The 22869-nt window shown below is 44.7% G+C and overlaps 1 protein-coding gene across 1 annotated transcript in view; it reads left to right on the top strand.

Annotated features, from left to right (window-relative positions):
* Window positions 1-22869, top strand: part of malt3 (MALT paracaspase 3) — a 93350-nt gene that overhangs the window by 63641 nt on the left and 6840 nt on the right. Inside the window, exons 12-13 of the mRNA XM_048617026.1 lie at window positions 14109-14258; window positions 22339-22493. Coding sequence (XP_048472983.1) covers window positions 14109-14258; window positions 22339-22493 — 305 coding nt within the window. The remainder of the gene's footprint in view (window positions 1-14108; window positions 14259-22338; window positions 22494-22869) is intronic.

The raw sequence follows: 22869 nt of genomic DNA, 5'->3' as shown, positions 1-22869 counted from the left end.
ATCCTGGTAAATCTCCTCTGCACCCTTTCCAATGCTTCCACATCCTTCCTATAATGCGGTGACCACAACTGTACGCAATACTCCAAGTGCGGGCCGCACCAGAGTTTTGTACAGCTGCAACATGACCTCATGGCTCCGAAACTCAATCCCTCTACCAATAAAACCTAACATACTGTACGCCTTCTTAACAACGCTATCAACCTAGGTGGCAACTTTCAGTGATCTATGCACATGGACACCGAGATCTTTCTGCTCATCCACACTACCAAGAATCTTACCATTAGCCCAGTACTCTGTATTCCTGTTACTCCTTCCAAAGTGAATCACCTCACACTTTTCCGCATTGAACTCCATTTGCCACCTCTCAGCCCAGCTCTGCAGCTTATCTATGTCCGTCTGTAACCTGCAACATCCTTCCGCACTATCCACAACTCCACCAACTTTAGTGTCATCTGCAAATTTACTAACCCATCCTTCTACGCCCTCATCCAGGTCATTTATAAAAATGACAAACAGCAGTGGTCCCAAAACAGATCCTTGAGGTACACCACTAGTAACTGAACTCCAGGATGAACATTTCCCATCAACCACCACCCTCTGTCTTCTTAGAGCTAGCCAATTTCTGATCCAAACCGCTAAATCACCCTCAATCCCATGCCTCCGTATTTTCTGCAATAGCCTACCATGGGGAACCTTATCAAATGCTTTACTGAAATCCAAATACACCACATCAACCGCTTTACCCTCATCCACCTGTTTGGTCACCTTCTCAAAGAACTCAATAAGGTTTGTGAGGCACGACCTACCCTTCACAAAACCGTGTTGACTATCCCTAATCAAATTATTCCTTTCTAGATTATTATAAATCCTATCTCTTATAATCCTTTCCAACACTTTACCCACAACCGAAGTAAGGCTCACTGGTCTATAATTACCAGGGTTGTCTCTACTCCCCTTCTTGAACAAGGGGACAACATTTGGTAGTCTCCAGTCTTCTGGCACTATTCCTGAAGACAATGACGACATAAATATCAAAGCCAAAGGCTCTGCAATCTCCTCTCTAGCTTCCCAGAGAATCCTAGGATAAATCCCATCCGGCCCAGGGGACTTATCTATTTTCACACCTTCCAGAATTGCTAACACCTCCTCCTTATGAACCTCAATCCCGTCTAGTCTAATAGACTGTATCTCAGTATTCTCCTCGACTACATTGTCTTTTTCCTGTGTGAATACTGACGAAAAATATTCATTTAGCACCTCTCCTACCGTCTTTAGTGTCAGAATTGATGACAAGTCCAGCATTTGTTGCTTATTCCTAAGTTCCCTTGAAATTGCGAGCAGATCTCATGGAGCTATATAAGATGCTAAAGGGGACTGACAAAATAGACATAGGGTGCACTTTCCCCACTGTGGGGCCATCTAGACCAAGAGGTCATAGCTATAAGCAAAGGCATGGCAGATTTAGAACTGAGATGAAGAGAAATTTCTTCTCTCAAAGGGTCTTCAATTTGTGGAATTCAATGCCCCAGAGAGCAGTGAATGCTGGAACACTGAGTAAATTTAAAGAGGGGATAAACTTTTAATTAGTAATGGGTTAAAGGGTTATAGAGAGTGGGCAGTAAAGTGGAGTTGAAGCTGAGATGAGATCAACCATGATCATAAGAGATGGTGGAACAGATTTGAGGGGCTGAATGGCCTATTTCTGCTCCTAGTTCTTATGTTCTTAACTGAGTAGCTTGCGGGGCCATTTGCAGAGGACAGTAAAGTGTCAGCCACATTACTGTGGATCTGGAGTCATGTATAGGTCAGGCAGGATAAGCACCAATAGTAAACCAGAGAAACTTGTAGATTAGAATAGCGATTTATTGTCACTTGCACTTAGGAAAATACAGTGAGATGCAAATAAGTCACCACAGTTCAGTGCCATTTTACTTAGAGAAATCATAAAAAGGAATGATAGAGACAAAGTTCATCTTTTGTAGGATAATTAATGTGGGTTCGTGGTCAGCATCACTGAGACTAGCAGTTAATTCCAGATTTCTGAATTGGATTTAAATTCCACCAGCTGCCCTGGTAGGCTTTGAATTTATGTCACCAGAACATTAGCCTGGGTGTCTGGATTCTAGCCTGGTGACATTACCACTGTGCCTTCCGTAATATCGCAGCCTTCAGTAGAGCTGTTTTCAGGGGAGTGTTAGTGAAACAGGGTCATCCTGGAAAGCAACCTCTGAACTTGTTTGTGGATCTGCCCTCGCCTGAACCTGCTATGACACCTTCTCATTAATAAGTGTCATTAGGCTCATCATTATTTTGACAACACAGTACGGGCTAAGTTTAAAGAAAGCCAAAAACTATTGGTTGGCCACAGCTAAACAGATGGGAGCATTTCCCTGTTATCCTGTAAGACTACTTTTTAAAAAAAAAGACACCTTTCACAACCTCAGGGCCATCCCATAGGACTTTATAGCCAATGAACTATCCTTTTAAAGTGCCTTTGTCGTAGGAAATGGCAAACACCATTTTTTGCACACACCAAGATCCTACAGACATTCAGGTCCTGATATTTGAATGGTCCCGATTGAGAGAAAAATATTAGCTGGAGGGAGAACTGTTCTTTGAAATTATGCCGTGGGATCTTGCCTGAAGGGGCCTTGGGTCAGCATGCAACATTGCAGCAGTCCTCCTGCATTGTAGTGAGAGTGCTGACCCAGGAAACTAGTCTGAAAATCCTGCAATGACTGCAATATGGCGCTAGCAGATCTTGTGCATAAAAGGCGTTTTGAATTTAAAGTCATGATCTCCACTATCTGCAAAACTGTACCCATTTTAACCAATTTGTGTTGAGGATATCAACTCTGTGATATGGTAAAACTCAACATTCTAGTGAGAATGTAGCATAAGACAGCTCAGTAGCTGCTAAATTATTACTGATCTGCAATCAATTGTTCTCTGGAACATAATCTCCTTCAGCTGATTAATGACAGTACAGCAAGTGCTGCTAAAATGGTTTGGATTGACATTTCAGATTTTTTTGTCCCTACTTTATATATCCAGTTTATCTTTTTGGAGGTTCTGAAGAAGGGTCACTGGACCCGAAACGTTAACTCTGCTTTCTGTCCACAGATGCTGCCAGACTTGCTGAGCTTTTCCAGCAATATCTGTTTTTGTTTCTTTATTTTGGAATTTCTGTTTCTCCCATACCTGTAGCTGGCACATTCCAGGCTAGAATAAGGCAAGATGGAGTGATAGTGATAGTGATAGACCCTTCAGTCCAACTTGTCCATGCTGGCCAGATATTCTAAATTAATCTAGTCCCGTTTGCCAGCATTTGGCCTATATCCCTCTAAATCCTTCCTATTCATGTTCCCATCCAGATGCCTTTTAAATATGTAATTGTACCAGCATCCACCACTTCCTCTGGCAGTTCATTCCACACACGCATCACCCTCTGTGTGAAAAGATTGCCCCTCAGGTCCCTTTTAAATCTTTCCCCTATCACCTTAAACCTATGCCCTCTAGATCCTTCTAGATCAGTGTGGACTCGTTGAGCCAAATAGCGTGTTTCCACACTGCAGGGAGTCTATAATTCTATATTAGGGGAGTTCCTGCAAGCAGAATTTTGGGAGCTGGCTAGAACGATGGCAACTGTAGTGGTCTCTGGGTGACTCCCATTGCCATGTGCAAGTGGATGCAGAGATAGGAGGATAAGGCAGATGAATGTGTGCCTGGAAAGACAGTGAAGGGAGGGAGGGATTAGTTTCCTGCGATACTGGGACTGAATCTGGGGAAAACCTAAACGAAGCTGGGACTGAGTTCCATGAGGGTCATTTTGCTAGTGCCATCGGGAGGGTTTTAAAGTAACTTGGCAGGGGTGTGGGAATTAGTGAGGGCGAAGGCCAGATTTCACAGAATACTTAGAGACGCAACTGGCTCAAGTGTAGTTCTCTCCGTGGATTGCCACCTTGCTGCGGTGGGGAGGCTTGAGTTTTCCTTTGATCCCAAGAGCAATGCCTCCAGGAATTCTCTGCTCCTGGCAGGGTTAGCCATGACGGTAAGGTCAGAGGGAAGGAACCAGCCACCGTGCAATACAAAACAAGTCCCCAGTGGCAAACTAAGGTGTAAGATACTTGTGTGATACCAGCGGATGATGGCTGCAGCAGGAGGGATCTAACTGGATCTAACTTCTGTCAAGGGCCGTGTATCTGCTGATGCGCAACAGCGTTCCCATATTAAAATATCTCCCGCACCAGGTGACAACCAAGAGGAGTACAGGTTCATCAGGCCACTCGAGGACCCACAGAATCCCATGAGCAGTGACACGAAATTTCCTAGGTGGGCAAACAAACTGAATAGTAAGTGATCACTGACAACTAGCATTGACAGTAGCAGGTTTGTAAGTGAAGTCGGAGGGAGGAAGTTAGTAAATGAGGAGGTCTAAATCAGTGTTACTGTGCGTGTATGTGAACACATGGAGCATAGTAAATAAGGTCAGAGAGTTACAGGCACAGATTGCCATGTGGAATCTTGATGCTCAAGGAAGGTCAAGACTTGGTGTTAAATATTCCTGGGCACAAGGTAATGAGAAAAGTTAGAAAAGGAAGGAAAGGAGGAAGTGAAATGGTATTGTTTAAGGAGTGCATTGCCAAGCTGGAGAAAAAGATGTCTCAGAGGGTCCAAACACAGAGTCCATTTAGCTCGAACTAAGGAATAAAATGGGTACAATTATTTTGCTAGGTGTTGTCTATAGACCTGCAATCAGTGGGAAGGAGATAGAAGGACAAATCTGCAGGGAAATTACAGAGAGATGTCAACATTATAGAGTAGTTATAATGGGACACCTGTGTATGGGTGCTGAGGGGCAAGTGTTCTTCGATTGTATTGCAGAAGAGCTTCCTGTTTCCATTCTTCCAACAAGAAGAAATGAGGTGGGCCAAATGGATCAAGAGCCAGTTGAGGAACATTTTAAGAGACATTAATAAATGTTTCATAATGTGGAGTTGGACTGGGGTGGCCAAAGTCAGAAGTCACATGGCACCAGGTTATTGTCCAGCAGCGCTCCAAAAGCTTGATTTCAAATAAACCCGTTGGACAATAACCTGGTGTCGAGTATTTCATACGGTTCAGGATGATGGTGCAGAATGACGTGCAACATTTGAGAGTGAGAAGCATCAATTGACAGAGACCAGACTGTAATGGGACAAGAACAGGATAGACTGGAATGAGAAGTTAGGAAAAACAGTAACTAAGCAATGGGCTACCTTCAAAGAGGAGATGGTTTGGGTACTATGGAATGGGAAAGGTACAACAAGCAAACCCGAGCTTCCCTGGATGACCAAGGAGATGGAAGTTAAGGTAAAGAAGCAAATGTGTGCTTTTGATAAGTGTCAGATAGAAAATAAACTCAAGAACCAAGAGGAACACAGAGGTTCAGAGGGGCGGTGAAAAAGCAGCTAAGAAGCAAAAAGGAATTATGAGAAAAGACTGGCAGCCAACATAAAGAGATTTCCCAATGTCTTCTATGACCATCTGAACAGTAAAAGGGGGAAGTAGGGCTGATTAGAGGGAATAAAGGGATTTACACCTAGATGTGAGGGAATGGCTGAGGTGTTAATTGAAAACATTGTGTGTGGCTCTGCCAGGCTGAATCATGAAAGGATTGGCTTTTCATTTTAAGCTTCCTGGGATAGCTGTGCTGGCAAAGGCTGCGATTATTGCTCAAACCCAGTTCCCTGGAGAAGGTGCTCGATGTGAACCATCCCTATGGCGATGACGCTCCTACAGTGTTGAGTAATGAAGTCTGGGATTTTTATCCAACAGCAATGAAGAAACAGAGAGGCAAGTCCAGGTCAAGGTGGCATGTGACTTGGGGTAGTGGTGTTCCTTAACCTTCTCAGAGGTTTTCCTCATCTTGAGGGGGAGTGGCGCTGTGGGACAAATCTTGGGAAGGCGCGGAGGACTAAGTTTGGAATTACATTCACTATAGCCGGAGACAGCGGAGAAGTGAGGGTCGAATTCGTGGTCAGGGATACATGCTCTGAAAAGAGGAAGCAGAGAAGTTTGAAAGGTTGGTGCAGACACAATGGGCCAATTGGTCTCCAGGTACACTGTAGGGATTCTATGATTTTATGATCCACACAAGTGGACTGTGCCAGGGGAGTGAATGGTGCCTAAGCTGATTTCAGAGTCAGTTCATTTTACTTCCACATAAGTGTGTGTGCTCTTTGTACAAATCTCAGGTGTGTGCAGCTCTGACTATGCTGTTCCTCTCAATCCAAACACCGTAGTTACATTTTTTTCCCAATAATGAGGCAATTGGGCTGTCTTTTAAATAACCCATGCTTCATCCAATAGCTGGAATTGAGATGTTTCACAGCAGTTTCCGATTTGTTTTGTAATAGTGGCCAGAGATGAGCCCATCACTCCCGACCATCCAGAGAATGGAGACATTTGTTAACGTTATTTTGTACTGAGCTATAATATCGCATAATGGTTACAACACAGAAAGAGGCCGTTTGGCCCAGCGTGTCTGTGCTGGCTCTCCATGATCAATTCACCCAGTGCCATTCCCCTGCCCTTAGTTCCTTTTCAGATAATAGTCCAGTCCCCTCTTGAGAGTCTGGGTCAACCCTGCTTCCACTGAGCTCTTGGGCCGGTCCTAACCACTTGCTGTATGAAGAGGTTATCCTCATGTCTCTCTTACTTCTTTTGCCAATGATCTTCAATCTGTACCTTCTTCCACCTGGGTGAATAGTTTTTCCCCAATGTATTCTCTCCTGATTGCTAATAGATGCGGGGAATATGACACCTACAGCGTTGGGGCTGACGGTCGTCCTTTTGTTGTACTAGATGGTTATCTGATAATGGACCTGGTGTGATGAAAATACAGAATAAAGGGGAAGGTAAAGTGAAAAATTTCCCCACTGGCTGAGTGGAGTTCCTAGCTTGGCATTACAGGCAATAGCAGTTTGTCTGACACAGTTGCAATACGCTGTGAGTCATGGTACAGATGTGATCCGATCTGCCTTGCTAACGCCCTGGGAAAGCCACATGATCTCCTGGGAGAGGTAAAGGAATGGAATTTTGAAACCTGGCCTTGAAACTTTGGGAAGAAATTCTCTCGAAGATTTCTCTCTAAACCCCCACCTTAGATGATTGAAAATTGTCCAGGAGATGGTCGGCTCTGATGACACTGTGAGGGAGCTTCTTTGGGAAAGAGGTAATGGGAGTGAGGTAATTAAACCACACAGATGGGGGTAAAGTCCATGTTCATTCCCTGATCTTGTCTCAGTTAGCTGACTTAGGCGCTGTTAGTGGACATAATGCTATTTCGTTAGAGAGAGTACGGCATGTGATCATCATCCAGTCACCTCCCCTCCTTAACTTCACCCACACCCCTGCCTTTGACAGAAGAATCCCTATTTATGATCTTTTCTGAAAGCATCGAGCTGGAGGGCGTGGTTAAATCAGGGCTGTAACACTTCCCGTTTTCATAAGGGACTGCATGCATTCACAATCTGGGCCTACACATGGAGAAAGCTCCATGGAGGGGATAGCCAAAGGCCGATACACCTATAAAACCATGGCCCAGTCATCCCCATCTAGTTCTGAGGAAGAGTCACGCGAACTGAAATGTTAGCTCTGATTTCTGTCCGCGGATGCTGCTAGACCTGCTGAGCTTTTCCAGTAAATTTTGTTTTTGTCACCCCCATGCAGCCACATGAGAGAATTGGGAAAAGCTGGTTGTGGGGAACGATGGGAAACAAATGAGTGTTCACCTCCCAGTTGGGGTTGGGCCGATCACTGGCGTATGCATGTATTATGTGTTTGTATGTATGTGTATGTATTATATACGCTGCGGAAGGACAAGGGTCAGTTCTGCTCTTAGTGCTCAATTATACCCACAAACTGAGCAAGAGGGCATGTCGAACTTTTACCCCTTTCACAACCTCAGGGCTTTACAAGAACAGTTTGCAGTGAAATGTAGTCACTTTTCTCATGCACATAACACCGCAGTCTTATTGTGCACACAAGCTCCGACCCTGTTCTAATGATACAGATTGAGTGATAGAATGTGGGCAAGACTTTTAGCCCTTCACCTGAGAGGGCACTCAGTTCCACATCACAAACGGAAGACGGTGCAGCACTGAAAAGGTCGTCTTAGGTTTGGGCTCGAGCTCCGGAGTGGAGTGGAAGTTTGTGGCTTTCTGAATCACTTAGGCCGTTGATAAGAGAACCTGTGGGAGGAGCGCAAGAAACAACAAAAGAAACAAATTTGAGCAAAGATAAGTCACTTCTGGAGGCAGAGAGTTGATGATGAATATCAACCATTGCTGCACGATTGATAATTTTGCTGTTTTGAAAGGTCTCTGTGGTAATCGGACTCCTCTTTGTGGGCTGGACCTGCGTAAACAGTGACCTCATTTGCCTGAAATGAACACTGAGCTCTCAGAGCAAGGGAAACCTGATCGCTTTGACCTTGTGCCATTGACAGCTGCCTCTGCAGTAGACCGATAGCTTGATGCAAGGCAGGGAAATGGGAAGACATTCCCAGCTCTTCAAAATCAAAGGCCCCGACGATTTAAAATAAGACCAGCAATCATATCAATGGAATCCCTGGCTGTTACCCATGGCAACAAGTGAGCCTTACTGCAGCCAAAGAGAGGGGAACAGGAATCTGCTGGGAATTTGGGGCCTGGCAAATCTGTGATAAATGCTTTCGCGCGTTAACGATTCAGTGAGTGATTCCAACTTGTTGTTTGGACACCTTAAATTCCTGGGACCCTCCCGTTGCTCTTCTGTAACCCTCATCTGATTATAATAGCCCTGCCGTCCCCAATTAACCCAGTGACCTAACACTGGTCAGATATATTGCTCCAAGATACCCTCCTTCAAACAAAGATCATTTTACTGAACATTATTTTCACTGATGCAGAAGTAATTATCTTCCTTCTCTAATATTAGCTGGCACAATAATTTCAAGTTTAATGCATTTGGATTCTTGAGAACCATTTAATGATTGAAGTGATTCACAAGCATTTTTTTGAAGTTTATTTACGAAATGTGCCAAGCCACCATTTATTGCCCATCCCTAATTGCCCTGGAGGCAGTTAACCTTGTATATGCTTGCCTTTATTGCTCAGTGCACTGAGTATAGGAGTTGGGAGGTCATGTTGCAGTTGTACAGGACATTGATTAGGCCATTTTTTGCAAATCTGGTCTCCCTGCTATAGGAAAGATTTTGTGAAACTTGGAAGGGTTCAGAAAAGATTTACGATGAAGTTACCAGGGTTGGACGGTTTGAGCTATAGGGAGAGGCTGAATAGGCTGGGGCTATTTTCATTGGAGCATCCGAGGCTGAGGGGTGACCTTATAGAGGTTTATAAAATCACGAGGGGCATGGATAGGGTAAATAGCCAAGGTCTTTTCCCCAGAGTGAGGGAGTCCAAAACTACAGGGCATAAGTTTAAAGTGAGAGAGGAAAGATTTAAAAGGCACCTGAGGGGCATCTTTTTCACACAGAAGGTGGTGTGTGTTTGGAATGAGTTGCCAGAGGAAGTGGTGAGGCTGGTACAATTGGGTATATGAATAGGAGGAGTTTAGAGGGAAATGGGCCAAGTGCTGGAAAATGGAACTAGATTAATTTAGGATACTGGTCAGCATGAACGAGTTGGACCGAAGGCCCTGTTTCCGTGCTGCACCACTCTATGACTCATTGCTGTGGGTCTGGAATCACACGTAGGCCAGACCAGGTAAGCACGACAGATTTCCCTCCCTACAGGACATCGGTGAACCTGACGGACAATTTTTCAATCAAAAGATTTTTATTCCAGATTTTATTGAATTCAAATTGCGCCATCTGGTGTCGTGTGTCACAGAACATTGACATGGGTCTCTAGATCACTGGCCTAGTGACATTACCGCCACTTCCCTTCAGTAGTGCAAAGTGCATCATTCATCATGGAGTGTGTAAATGTGGACTGTTTTAAGTTCATCTTGGACTAAACATTTACTAAAAGGGAAATCTGTATCAGTCACTATTTTGGTGAAGAGATTTCTGTGAAATGGGCCTATTTAAGGAGTTGGGATGAATGATACAAACAGTACAGCGACTCTGGGTTTATGGGCAGGAAGGTCTGAGAAATCAGTTATTGATTGATCTTCCGTTGAAGCTTTGGTAAGTTCTCGAGTGTTGTTGGAGCTACACTCATCCAGGCAATTGGGGGAGTTCTCCATCAGACCCCTGGCCTGTACCTTGTTGATAGGGACAGGCTTTGGGGAGTCGGGAGGTGACTGACTGACTTGTCTAATGCTTAACAACTTATTAAATTAGTAGCAAATGGTTGGGAGGAAAGGAGAACATGAAATTTTCCAGATACACAAAGGCCAAAGTCTATCTGGCTTCTACCATGATGGAAATCATACAATGCAACAATAACAGGAGCTTTTGTAAGAAGAACGTATTCTTTAATTAAAGAGTTGGAACAAGGTACTGTAATGATTAATCCACGATATTCAAAGGTGTGCCTCCACACATCTACAAAAATACTGAACCCAAGTGAGGGCTCATCAAACAGGAAACGTGCGGAAAATACAAAATATCACAGAGAATGTTAGCGACTGCATGAGCACTGTCCCTTCAGACACTTTCAGTTATAACTCCTGAGAGGGATGGGGTTATATCTATTCAGAATATCACCCCTCAAGTCCTGACACACGCTGTGTGTGTATGTGGTTGGGGACAGTTAATCAATCTCTTGTCTTGCTTGATCCTAATGTTGCTAAGGTAGTGGCAGAAGTACAAGATTTCTTTATTGTGATTGTCATTAACTCTTAATGTAGCAATCACTTCAGTCTCTGTGACCTCTCTGACCGCAAGATCACTGCTGTCTCCTGATGTGCAGGTCAGGTTCATTTGTTCTGAAACTCGTGAGCTTCGTGCAGTGTTGTGTACAGTATCTGAACATTCCTAAGTCCCTGTCATCTGTATGTGGAACAGGTTTGGAGCCTCTGTAGTGAGGAGAAAGACCATTCAGGCCATCCTACTTCACCCATCTTGAAAGATCACACGTGCTCCCCCTTTCCCAAATGATTTCTGCCTGAAGACTTACTTCACATATTGATCCCACTGGCTTTGAAGAGCTCTTACACACTGGGTTTATTGTTGAAAGCTGTCATTATGGTCTCTGTTGCGTAAGGAAGACTTGTATTCCTGCCTTACAAAACTGCAGCTCATTCCAAAGCGTTAAAGTCAAATACATGTGCAGTGTAGTCTTTCATGTAATGTCAGAAATGCAACAGTTAATTTGCGGATAGCATGCTCCTGCAAACAGCAGCATGATAAAAACCAGATAGTCTTGTGTTTGTGATGATGAGGGATAAATATTGTCCAATACATTAGTGATCATTCTCCTGATATGCTCCAAATTCAATCATGCAATCTCCTAGATAGCATGAGCTGCAGATGTTGGAGTCAGAGTCGATACAGTGTGGAGCTGGAGGCACACTGTAGGTCAGGCAGCATCAGAGATGCAAGAGAGTTGATGTTTCAGGTCTTAGACGCTTCATCAGGACCTCGTACCTTGTTTTGATGTCTCTTCCAAAAGCTGGCACCTGTGATGGCGCAGCGCCCTGTCAGTATGGGACTGAATCAGCTAAGGTACTTCTGCTGTAGTCTCAGACTTTTAATGAGTAGTACAGAGTACTGGATGCTAGACTTCACATCAGAGACAAGTCTGTAGTAGTGTGTGCTCCCAACACTCTTAGAACATCGACACCAGTAGCTGCATCCTGTGATGACTTCCCATTTCATTGCTCCATTTATTTTATTGCCCATATATGGGATGTGGACCAGCATTTATTGCCCATCCCAATTAAGAGTCAACCACATGGCTGAGAGTCTGGAGTCACATGTAGGCCAGATACGGTAAGGATGGCAGATTTCCTTCCCTAAGAGACATTAGCACATGGTGATCATCAGACAAACTGTTTATTCTAGATTTTTTATTGGATTCAAATTTCACCACCTGCCACGCTGGGATTCAGGCCCATGTCCAAGGAACATTAGGTGGAGGTTCAGGATTACTAGTCTAGCGACATTACCACAACATCCACCTTTCCTATCATGTCCTTCAGACCTTTCAGACACCTCCCCCCCACAAGCTGATCAGTTCTGGAGTGTTATTGTAATTATTTTGAAGGCAGATGTGACCAAATTTGTTGACGATGAGATCCCACAAGCAGCCAGTTGCCCTATTCTGGTGGTGCTGATTGAGAGAGCGAATGTTGGCCAAGACACCAGCACAATTCCCCTTCTCTTCTGGGCATCTCCCCCATTATATCCTCAGTGCATCTTGTTTACTGCTTTGAATTTGCTGACTTGAATAAACAGCTTACATTTGCATTTAGAATTTTGATGCTCAGATTGAATCTAATAGTTCATCCCATTTTGACCTTCTGGTCTAATTGTACACCACCGCATGCTCAGCCCTCAGAACGGGGCAGACAGAGACACCAGATCGGAGACTCCATCTAGAGGACAATTATACAAGAACCATTCTAAAAGGTTTCCCTGTGAAATATGTTACATGTTTCTGATTGTGAATTTATTAACGTAGCACGTGTGCCAAGAATATCTTCCAACAAAGCGTTCGCTTCATTGTATCACCCACTATTAACATCAACCTGGGGTTTATCATTTACCAGAAACTCAACTGGACTCATTGTGTAAAATCTGTGGCTACAAGAGCAGGCCAGGGGCTGGGAACACTGCAGCGAGTCACTCACCACCTTATTCCCCATTTACCTGGATGGGTGCAGCTCCAACAACACTCAGGAAGCTTAACACTATCCAGGACAAAGGAATTCCCTTCCCAAGGATGTTGTGGGTCTACCTACAGTACAAGGACTGCAGAGGTTCAAGAACCTCACCACCACCTTCTCAAGTGCAACTAGGGACCTGCAATAAATGCTGGACCCAGCCAGCGATGCCCACATTTCCACGAGTGAATAAAACAAGAAGAATGGACAGTTTTGAGGATGGGTCACCGGACCCAAAACGTTAGCTCTGTTTTTTCCTTCACAGATGCTTCCAGACCTGCTGAGCTTTTCCAGCAATTTTGTTTTTGTTTCAGCATTTACAGCATCCCACAGTTCTTTTGGTGTATATTAAGAATAGATCGTAGGCTGGGTACTGGATGATGCGTGAATTACCTCCTGACTCTCTAAAACCTGCAAGGCACAAGTGTGCTGGATGTAAATGCTCCCCACTGTCCTGGATGGATACAGTTGCAACAACACTCCAGGAGCTCAACACTGCCCAGGAGAAAACATTCTACTGAGTCAGCATCTGTATGTTACAGATCAGACCCTGGCACGCTGTGGCTGCAGTGTAGACCATCTAAAGGATGCATTACAGCAGAATACCAAAACTTCTCTGTCAGTGTCTCCCAAAACCGTAACATTCAACACCTTGAGGGATAAGGGCTGAAGAGCAGATAACACCATCGACCACACATTCTCAGCAAGACCTGCACCATCCAAACGCTATCACATTTTTAATTATTGTCATTGTGTTTTCAGTCTCTGTCTAACAGCAAAAGGAGAGTTGCCTCCCCTTCCCTCCCCACACCCAATCAAATGGATTATGGTGCCTTATGAGGGAGCGTCACCATCTCCCCACCTAGGGATGGGTGACGGTGGCTCCCAAAGGACCATACTAGGCAGCCAAGTGGCTCAGAGGTACATGAAGCCCTGCTGCTCCCAATATAGGGAATAAGAACAGATGGCCAGCGTTGCTCCCCCAGTGAATTTCTACTGGAATGTCAGGTTGTCACTCCGCCACTGGTGTGTAAAACAGAGTTTAATATTTGTCCCAGTGACACACAATGTACCTAGAATGTTAACAATCCTTTGTTTGTCACGGGTGCTCCATGTTTCTTGGGAGTTTTCCAGTATCTGCAGAATTTTGCTTTAGTTTCAAAATTTCTGAACTCCAATCGCTGTTTTTCCAAACAGCAGCAAAGTTACTGTCAGTGACGGAACTTGGCCAGCGTTTTAGGCCTTATTCCCCATTGGAGTCAATTAATTCCTCTTGGCTTTTTTCCCCACAGAAATGGGGAAGGACCAGTTGATTACTGGCAAGCAAGTGATGGAGATCAGACACACCTTGAAGGAGTGTCGGGCCCTGACCGATGAGATCTGTGCGAAGGGTCACACGGTGCAGCTTCAAGTGAGGAATGAGCGTTGGAAACAAGCCAATGGTAAGAGAGTGAACTCCACCAATGTAAGGGAATGCTCCTCATTTCTTCTTTCCCCAGGAATCCATGAGGTAATGTGTGAAAGCCACTGTGTTCCTGTAGTTGTCTTTTACATTATACATTAACATTTTGTTCTCAGGGTTAAATGTTCTTCACTTTAGCTACCCCAGCAAAACTGTGTTGTTGGCAAAATCATGCTTCAAGCCTAGTACCCGACTTGGTCATTACTGAGAGCTCCCAGCTGTATTCTGTTCAGGGATATTTTAACCTGAAATCCATTATTAACACTCAGAAGCAGGACGCTGGGAATCTGAAACAAACAGAGAATACTGGAGTTTCACTAATATTTTCTGTGTTTGTTTTTCCATTGTTGATGTGTTGCTAGAGTGCTTCCTCCCAGCAAACTAACTCCTCATCTCCAGTTAGTTAGCCTGCCCACCCCTCACTAAATGGTCAAGTCGTCATAGTCTTACCAGACCATAGGGTTGCTCCCTCAGGGGAGACGATTGGTGGCAGATTAACCTGAAGGCCCCCACACCTCAGATGAGAGGAGAGGCTGAGAAGGAGAATCCTTTGTGGTAATCTCAGCCGGTGTAGGAATTGAACCTGTGCTACTGACATCACGCTACTTCACAAACCAACCGCCCAGCCAACTGAGCTAAACCAACCCACACTGCTTCACTGCCCTCTCAAACGCAGAGAATGCTGGAGAAACTCAGCAGGTCCGGCAGCATCTGTGGAGAGAGAAACAGGTTTAATGTTTTGAGTCTGGTATGTCTCTCTCTTAGAAATCTCTTTTTATTTTGAAGTTACTTATCAAAATCAAACCAAAATTTTTATTTCCAATCTCCAAAGGCCTCTATTGTGTCTGTGGACACCACATGCTCCCTCTTGATGTATGTAACCAAAGAAATGGGGAGACAGTCAGCTACCACTACCCACTCCATGGCCAGCTGCTCAGACCTGGTGATGGTTACTCTGGCCTAACCCATGAGGAAGCGCTCCAAACCACTTCTCCCCCGCACCCCCCACCCCCAACTCCTTAACACAAGGTGTCCAGACTTCAGGAGTAGGGACCTGAAGTGCAACCAAAAGTTTAAAAGCAGCTTATTCTTAAAAAGAATCTGAACAGGGCCACAAATAAAACCACTCCACACAGCCCATTGAACACTTTATTCTAAATCCTGGCTGATCAAAGGCTGAAGTGAAGCAGATGTTTCTTTTTATAAGAATTGACTTGATGGTACGAAGCAGAGAGTAACAGTGGGAGGATGCTTGTCAGACTGGAGGCCTACGACTAGTGGTGTGCCTCAGGGGTCGGTGCTGGGCCCATTGCTGTTTGTTATCATTATCAATGATTTGGATGAGAATGTACGAGGCATGATTAGTAAGTTTGTGAATGACACTAAAACAGGTGGGTATCATGGGCAGTGAGGAAGGTTATCAGAAATTGCAGCGGGATCTTGATCATTTGGGGAAGTGGGCCAAGAAATGGCGAATGGAGTTTAATATAGTTAAGTGTGAGGTGTTGCATTTTGGAAAGTCAAATCAAGGTAGGAGTTTCATAGTGAATGGTAGGGCCTTAAGGAGTGTAGTATAACATGAGGACCTTGGAGTGTAGGTGTACAGTTCTCTGAAAGTGGAGTCACAGGTGGGGGAGGGAGGTGATGGCCTAGTGGTATTGTCACTGGACTGTTAATCCAGAGACCCAGATAACGTTCTAGGGACCATGGGAGATGGTGGAATTTGAATTCAATAAAATATCTGGAATGAAGAACCTAGTGATGACCACGAATCCATTGTCAATTGTCAGGAAAAACCCGTCTGGTTCACTAATGTCCGTTAGGGAAGGAACTGCCATCCTTACCTGGTCTGGCCTACATGTGACTCCAGACCCACAGGAATGTGGTTGACTCTGAACTGCCCTCTGGGCAATTAGGGATGGGCAATAATGCTGCCTGGTTAGCGACACCCTCATCCTGTTCATGAATAAAGAAAAAAAAGATAGACAGGGCAGTGAAGGTGGTGTTTGGCACACTGGCCTTCATCAGTCAGGGCATTGGGTACAGAAGTTGGGAAGTTTGCTGCAGTCGTACATGATGTTGGTGAGGCTGCACTTGGAGTATTGTGTTCAGTTTTGGTCACCTTGCTGTAGGAGAAACGTTATTAAACTGGAAAGAGTGCAGAAGAAATTTACAAGGATGTTGCCAGGGCTCAAGGGAATGAGTTACAGGGAGAGGTTGGACAAGCTAGGACTTTTTTCTTTAGAGCGTAGAAGACAGAGGGTGACCTTATAGAAGGGTATAAGATCATGAGAGTCCTGGATAGGGTGAATGCACTCAGTCTTTTTCCCAGGTTTGGGGAATTGAGGACTAGAGGGCACTAGTCTAAGGTAAGAGAGGAAAGAATACATGGGAACCTAAGGGGCAACTCTTTTACACAGACGGTGGTACGCATATGGAATGAACTGCCAGAGGAAGTGGTTGAGGCAGGTATATTAACAACATTTAAAAGGCGTTTGGATGAATACACAGAAAGGAAAGGTTTAGGGCCAAGTGCAAGGAAATGGGGTTAGCGTGGATGGGCATTTTGGTCAGCACGGACCTGTTTAGGCCGAAGTGCCTGTCTCTGTGCCGTAGGACTCTATGACTCTATGACTCTATTTCATTGTCACAACCTGCTGTAATGGGATTTAAACCCACATCCCCAGGGAATTAACCAGTGTCTCTGGATCACTAGAAGTGATAGTGCCACTTCTGTTTGTCATAATGGTGTTAATGTGTTGTAGTTATTTCAGTCAATCTGTTTGAATGTGCTATGACAAACCTAAACCTGAACCTTCTGGCCCAGAGGTAGGGACACTACCAATGTGCCACCGGGGGCCTTCAAAGCTGAAATTTAGACACAAACATCATCAATGAGGGCTAGTCGTTTTAATTAACCTGTTCAGCAGTGCTGTGGCACACCTCGGGGGTAGGTGGTATTTGGATCTCCTGTCTCGGAGATAGTCTCTCACTACCACTGCACCACAAGCCCCCTAAATGTTGTTAGGTTAACGTGTTCACACATATTACAGCAAATCTCTGGGGCAGGCCTTCTGGTTCAGAGGCAGGGACTCTACAGCTACACCACAAGAGAAGACTCTGTATCCTTTCTGTGCTGAGCCTAAGGGCCTGTCTAATTGGCAGTGGTGGATAAGAAACACTATTGAGTCTTAATGAGAAGAGGCACTTATTTTGCAGAATAGAATTTTATTTATTACAAAATAGCAATAGGCACAAGTCACTTCTCTGTGTAGTTATCGACAAACTATCGGGCACCACAGCAGTTACATCTGTCTCCACTGGGACTTTGTGATTATTGGATCTTCTGTGGCCAAAGGCTGGGAAATCATCTGGTTGGGTAGAGCTTAATGCAGCTCCAACATTAACCCTTTCAGTAACCTCCTCCAAGGCTAATATACCCTGTGGTATGGTACCCAGAATGCATCACGGTATTTCAGATGGTATCTGAGTGAGGCTCACTATAATTGCAGGGATTCTTATTCCACTGCACTACAGTGTTACCATGACAGCCGTTTCAATGCAATACTGAAGTGAATAATTCTTCTCTTATCCATGCAGTGAGTAGTCACCAGATGGGGTTAAGCTACTAGAGTTGATGATTTTAACTGCAATTTGTACCGTACCGTGGGCATTTTATAATTCACTTGTGGAACGTGGACATCGCTTGGGCCAGCATTTATTGCCCGTCCCTAGTTGCCCCTGAGAAGGTGGGGGTGAGCTACCTTATTGAACCACTGCAGTCCTCCTGCTGCGGTTTGACCCACAATATCTTGAGGGAGGGAATTCCAGGATTCTAACGCAGCAACAGTGATGTATTTCCAAGTCAGGATGGTGAGTGGTTTGGAGTGGAACTTGCAGGTGGTGGTGTTCCCATTTTTCTGCTGCCCTTGTCCTTCTAGATGGAAGTGGTCGTTGGTTTGGAAGGTGCTGTCTGAGGATCTTTGGTGAATTTTTGCAGTGCATCTTGTAGATAGTGCACACTGCTGCTACTCAGCGTTGGTGGTGGAGGGAGTGGGTGCTTGTGGATGCAGTGCCAATCAAGCAGGCTGCTTTGTCCTGCATGGTGTCAAGCTTCTTGAGTGTTGTTGGGGGTTGCACTCATCCAGGCAAGTGGGGAGTATTCCATCACACTTCTGACTTGTGCCTTGTAGATGGTGGGCAGGCTTTGGGGACTCAGGAGGTGAGTTACTCGCCACAGTATTCCTAGCTTCTGATCTGCTCTTGTAGCCACTGTGTTTATGTGGTGAGTCCAGTCTGAGTTTCTAGTCAATGGAACCCCCCCCCCGACTCCCCCGGATGTTGATACTGGGGATTCAGTGATGGTAAGACTGTTGAATGTCAAGGGGCAGTGGTTAGATTGTCTCTTACTGGAGACGGTCTTTGCCTGACATTTGTGTAGTGCAGAGGAAAAATATTCCTCAAATCTACAGCAAATGCTGCTAATCCTGTGGTAACATCCCAGACATTGTGCAAACTTGTCAGAGCTAAACATTTCTGAAAATTCCAAAGGCCTATAATACTCCTAGAATTGTTAAGGATTTTAAGCTACAGAATTCCACATGTTGCCTTTGTATTGAACAGATCCTTGGTCAACAGTTAAATATTTTTAACACAATTAAGTACCAAAGGAGACTTTAAAAGCTTTTGCAGGGCCGCATTCGTGATCAGTGCTGGCATCTGAACCTCTGATGTAGCCTGTAATTATAATTTGGAATCCATGCTAAACTCTTTAATTATGTTCAAGCTGTTTAATCACACATGGGTGTCCATTCTAATGTGTAAATCATCTGAAGCCGTGGATCAGCTTAAAGCTGGATCAATTCAGATACCTCGATAATTAATTTGATAATCTGAGGGTATGAATTGTAAGGAACAGATATCCATGGCTTGTGTTGCTTGAATCTTTTATGTGATTTAGTCAGGGGGAGGTGATGGCCTAGTGGTCTTAGTACTGAGACCCAGGTAATGTTCTGGGGACCTGGGTTCAAATTCTAGTGGTGGGATTCAATTTTTTAAAAAATCTGGAATTAACAGTCTAATGATGAACATGAAACCATTGTCAGAAAACTCCACCTGGTTCACTAATGTCTTTTAGGGAAGGAAACAGCCATCCTTACCTGGTCTGGCCTACACGTGACTCCAGACACACAGTAATGTGGAAGATTTGATGGGGATTTACCCAGCAAGGAAGTAGATCTGATCTACTCTTAACTGCCCTCTGGACAAGTTAGGGATGGGCAATAAATGCTAACCTCGCCAGCAAAGCCCAGATCCTGTGAATGAATAAAAGCAATTACTGATCATGGTGCTATGTTGCAAAGGAATGGAAACCAGTGCGGACCAATATAGAACACAAATAGAGCCTATGGAGAGTGAGGAAGCATGTTTTAATGGTGGTGTCGTGATGCTGGGTGTCTGCGAGTGCACGGATCCCCAAGAATAGCTTGTAACTCTCCAGATATGTACACCATCTGCATCAGCCCTAGCCTGAATGTCTCCCTTGTTTCTTGGTAGCTATACTTCAGGACATCAACTAGTTCAATCACTACTTGGGCGGCATGGTGGCTCAGTGGTTAGCACTGCTGCCTCACAGTGCCAGGGATCCAGGTTCAATTCCACCCTTGGGTAACTATCAGTGTGGAGTTTGCACATTCTCCCCGTGTCTGCGTGGGTGTGCTCCGGTTTCCTCCCATAGTCCAAAGATGTGTAAGTTAGGGTGGATTGGCCATGCTAAATTGCCCATAGTGTGCAGGCTAGGTGGGTTAGACATGGGAAATGCGGGGTTACAAGGGTAGGGGGGTCTTGGTGGAAATACTCTTTGGAGAGTCAGTTTGGATTCAACAGGCCAAATGGCCTGTTTCTACACTGTCAGGATTTTATGATACTTACTGTGATGCATATTCTACATTTCTGACAATGTGTTTCACCCATTCCAGTTCTCCATCAGTCTAAATGGTTCGTCCCTCCTCGTTTGTGACATCTTCTGTATCAAAATGCTCGCGGGATTCACTCAGCCAAAAATCACCTGAAATCCAGGGAGAGGTGGATTGCCAGATAAGAACCCAGGTAATTCTGGGGGATTCAAATCTGGAAAATTCCTCTCCGATCACTTTGGATGATCACAGTTTATCGAGGAGGTCACTCTCTCCTGGATTAATTAAAGTTTTAATTAAAAGTGATAATCCCTTTGGGGTGGGGTCGGTTAGCTCAGTTGGCAGGACAGCAGGTTTTGTGTAGAGTGATGCCTTCAGTATGGGTTCAGTTATTGCTCTGGCTGAGATTCCCATGAAGGACTCTCTTCTCAAACTGTCTTGTCGCTTGAGCATGGTGACCCTCTGGTTAAATCCCCAGCAATTGTCTCTCTCTAATGAGAGAGCATAGAAGCATAGAATCCCTGTGGTGTGAAGCAGGCCATTCGGCCCATTGAGTCCACACTGACACTCTGAAAAGCATCCCTCCCAGACCCAGCCCCCCTACCCTATCCTTGTAACCCTGCATTCTCCATGGTTAACCCACCTAGCCTGCACATCCCAACACTATGGACAGTTTAGCATGGCCAGTGCAGCTAACCTGCACATCTGTGGACTGTGGGAGGAAACCCACGCAGACACGGAGAGAATGTGCAAACTCCACAGACAATCACCTGAGGGTGGAATCGAACCCAGGTCTCTGTGAGCCAGCAGTGCTAACCACCGAGCCACCATACCACCCAGCAGCCCTACGGTCCTCTGGAACTCTGGTGACTTTACATTTATTTAGAGTTTGTCTTAGAGGTATTTAATATTGAATCAATTAAGTTCATTCTAAAGCTTAGGGCACACAGCAAGTTGGACTCGGGCAACTTTATCCTTTATCTCCAACCCATGGATAATTGAGTCAGCAGTCTGGTCCACTGTTGACTGGGGAATCAGTATTTAGGGGCACAGTGGTAGAATCCCTATCCCTGGACCAGGAGGCCCAGATTCGAGTCCCACCTGCTGCAAAGGTGTGTAATATCATGTCTGAACAGGTTGATTAGAAAAATAGGTTAAATTTTAAAAAAAATTTAATCTGACTTGCCAATACACAATTTGAAATTCTGCTTCCCCTTCCTCCCTAACCTATTATATTCAAACATTAACCTAAGTAATCCATTCCTTCATCCCCCAGTAAAGAAGCTCTGTTCAAATCGTTCCCCAATCTAATAAGAATGTGACATATCCACTTTGTAAGTTTATTATGGTCATTAAGCTGTTGTAAACTGAGGAGCTAACCTCATGGCTCACGTCAACATTCCACCAAAACCCTCAATATCTCCAATATACGACCAGACCAAAGTACTGGGACCTTGCCCCAGACCCTTGTATAAAGACAAAATCAAATGAAGGCAAAGATTGGTTCAGCATGTTTAACATTCAATCTGTTGAGATTTTGAGGTGTCTTCCAACCCCATCCTGAGTTAGTTAAGTGCCTTCCAACACTGTTTCACTATTACAGCCACCTCCTCCAGTCCTCCCACTCTCTGGGATCGCTCTGCTCCTCGAATTCAGGCCTCCCACGCATCATAAACTTTTATTACCCCATTGCCACCTTCAATTCCTTGGATTGAAATCCCTCCATGAACCTGACCGCATCTTAACCTCTCCTCAGGACCTCTGTTTGGTCAGGTTTCTGATCACCCATCCAAATACATCCCTTTGTAGCTTAGTATCACATTATCTCTGACGATGTATCTCGAGGAATTCAAGTTCTGATGAGGAGTCATATCAGACTCTCTCTCTGTCTCCACAGAAGCTGCCAGACCATCTGAGTTTTTTTTCCAGCACTTACTGCTTTTATTTCCCAGTATCTGCAGTTCTTTAGTTTTGTATCTGTGCAGGTTGTCGTTGAAACAATTTTCCTTGAAGGAAAATCATCTAATGAAATTCCGGTAGTTTTGCATGTCCCTCTCTCCAATGTTCCCTGGTATATCAAGGGATCTGGGTCACAGTGTTCAGCTGAAGAGTTGCCTTACGTTTTATTTCGGTGCCTTTCCCTAGAGCTGCCCAAGAGAAGGACCATTTGGTTTCCCTGTGGTGTAGCAGTGGAGTTAAGCTGCAGTGCTGTATTCTCCAATGTCATGATTGTCTATGCCAACGTTAAGACAAGGCCCTCCGATATCACTGAGTGTAAAGTCTTCCTACGGAAACCAGAGGTAAGTGACGGCTGCCAGAGATTCCATATTGTCAGGGTCTTCAGTGGATTTCAAGGGACATTTAAGGAAAGACTTGCGAAGATTGTATTGATGAGGCCTACTAACATTGGGACAAATAAATATTTGTCCCTTGATTGTGATTGATTCCTGTTTTCTTCAATTCAGAGCTTGTCTGATTGTTCACACATCACTCATCATCCTCTTGTGACAACCCACTGAGAATTGTGGGATGGGGATAGGAAGGCTTTTGTTATTGGTGTTGTGTGTAGGGGCATCGGAGTCACGCAGCTATTGAGTGGTTGAGTGCTTTACTGCACTTGACACTCAGAGCAGCTTTTCCTGAGTATGTGTGGATGGCGATTTATTTCCTCCCCCC

Source organism: Rhincodon typus, chromosome 36 (assembly GCF_021869965.1).
Source record: "Rhincodon typus isolate 14 chromosome 36, sRhiTyp1.1, whole genome shotgun sequence".
Classification (NCBI taxonomy): domain Eukaryota; kingdom Metazoa; phylum Chordata; class Chondrichthyes; order Orectolobiformes; family Rhincodontidae; genus Rhincodon; species Rhincodon typus.
Note: the sequence above shows the minus strand (reverse complement) of the source record. Positions and strands in the feature narration are given on the sequence as shown.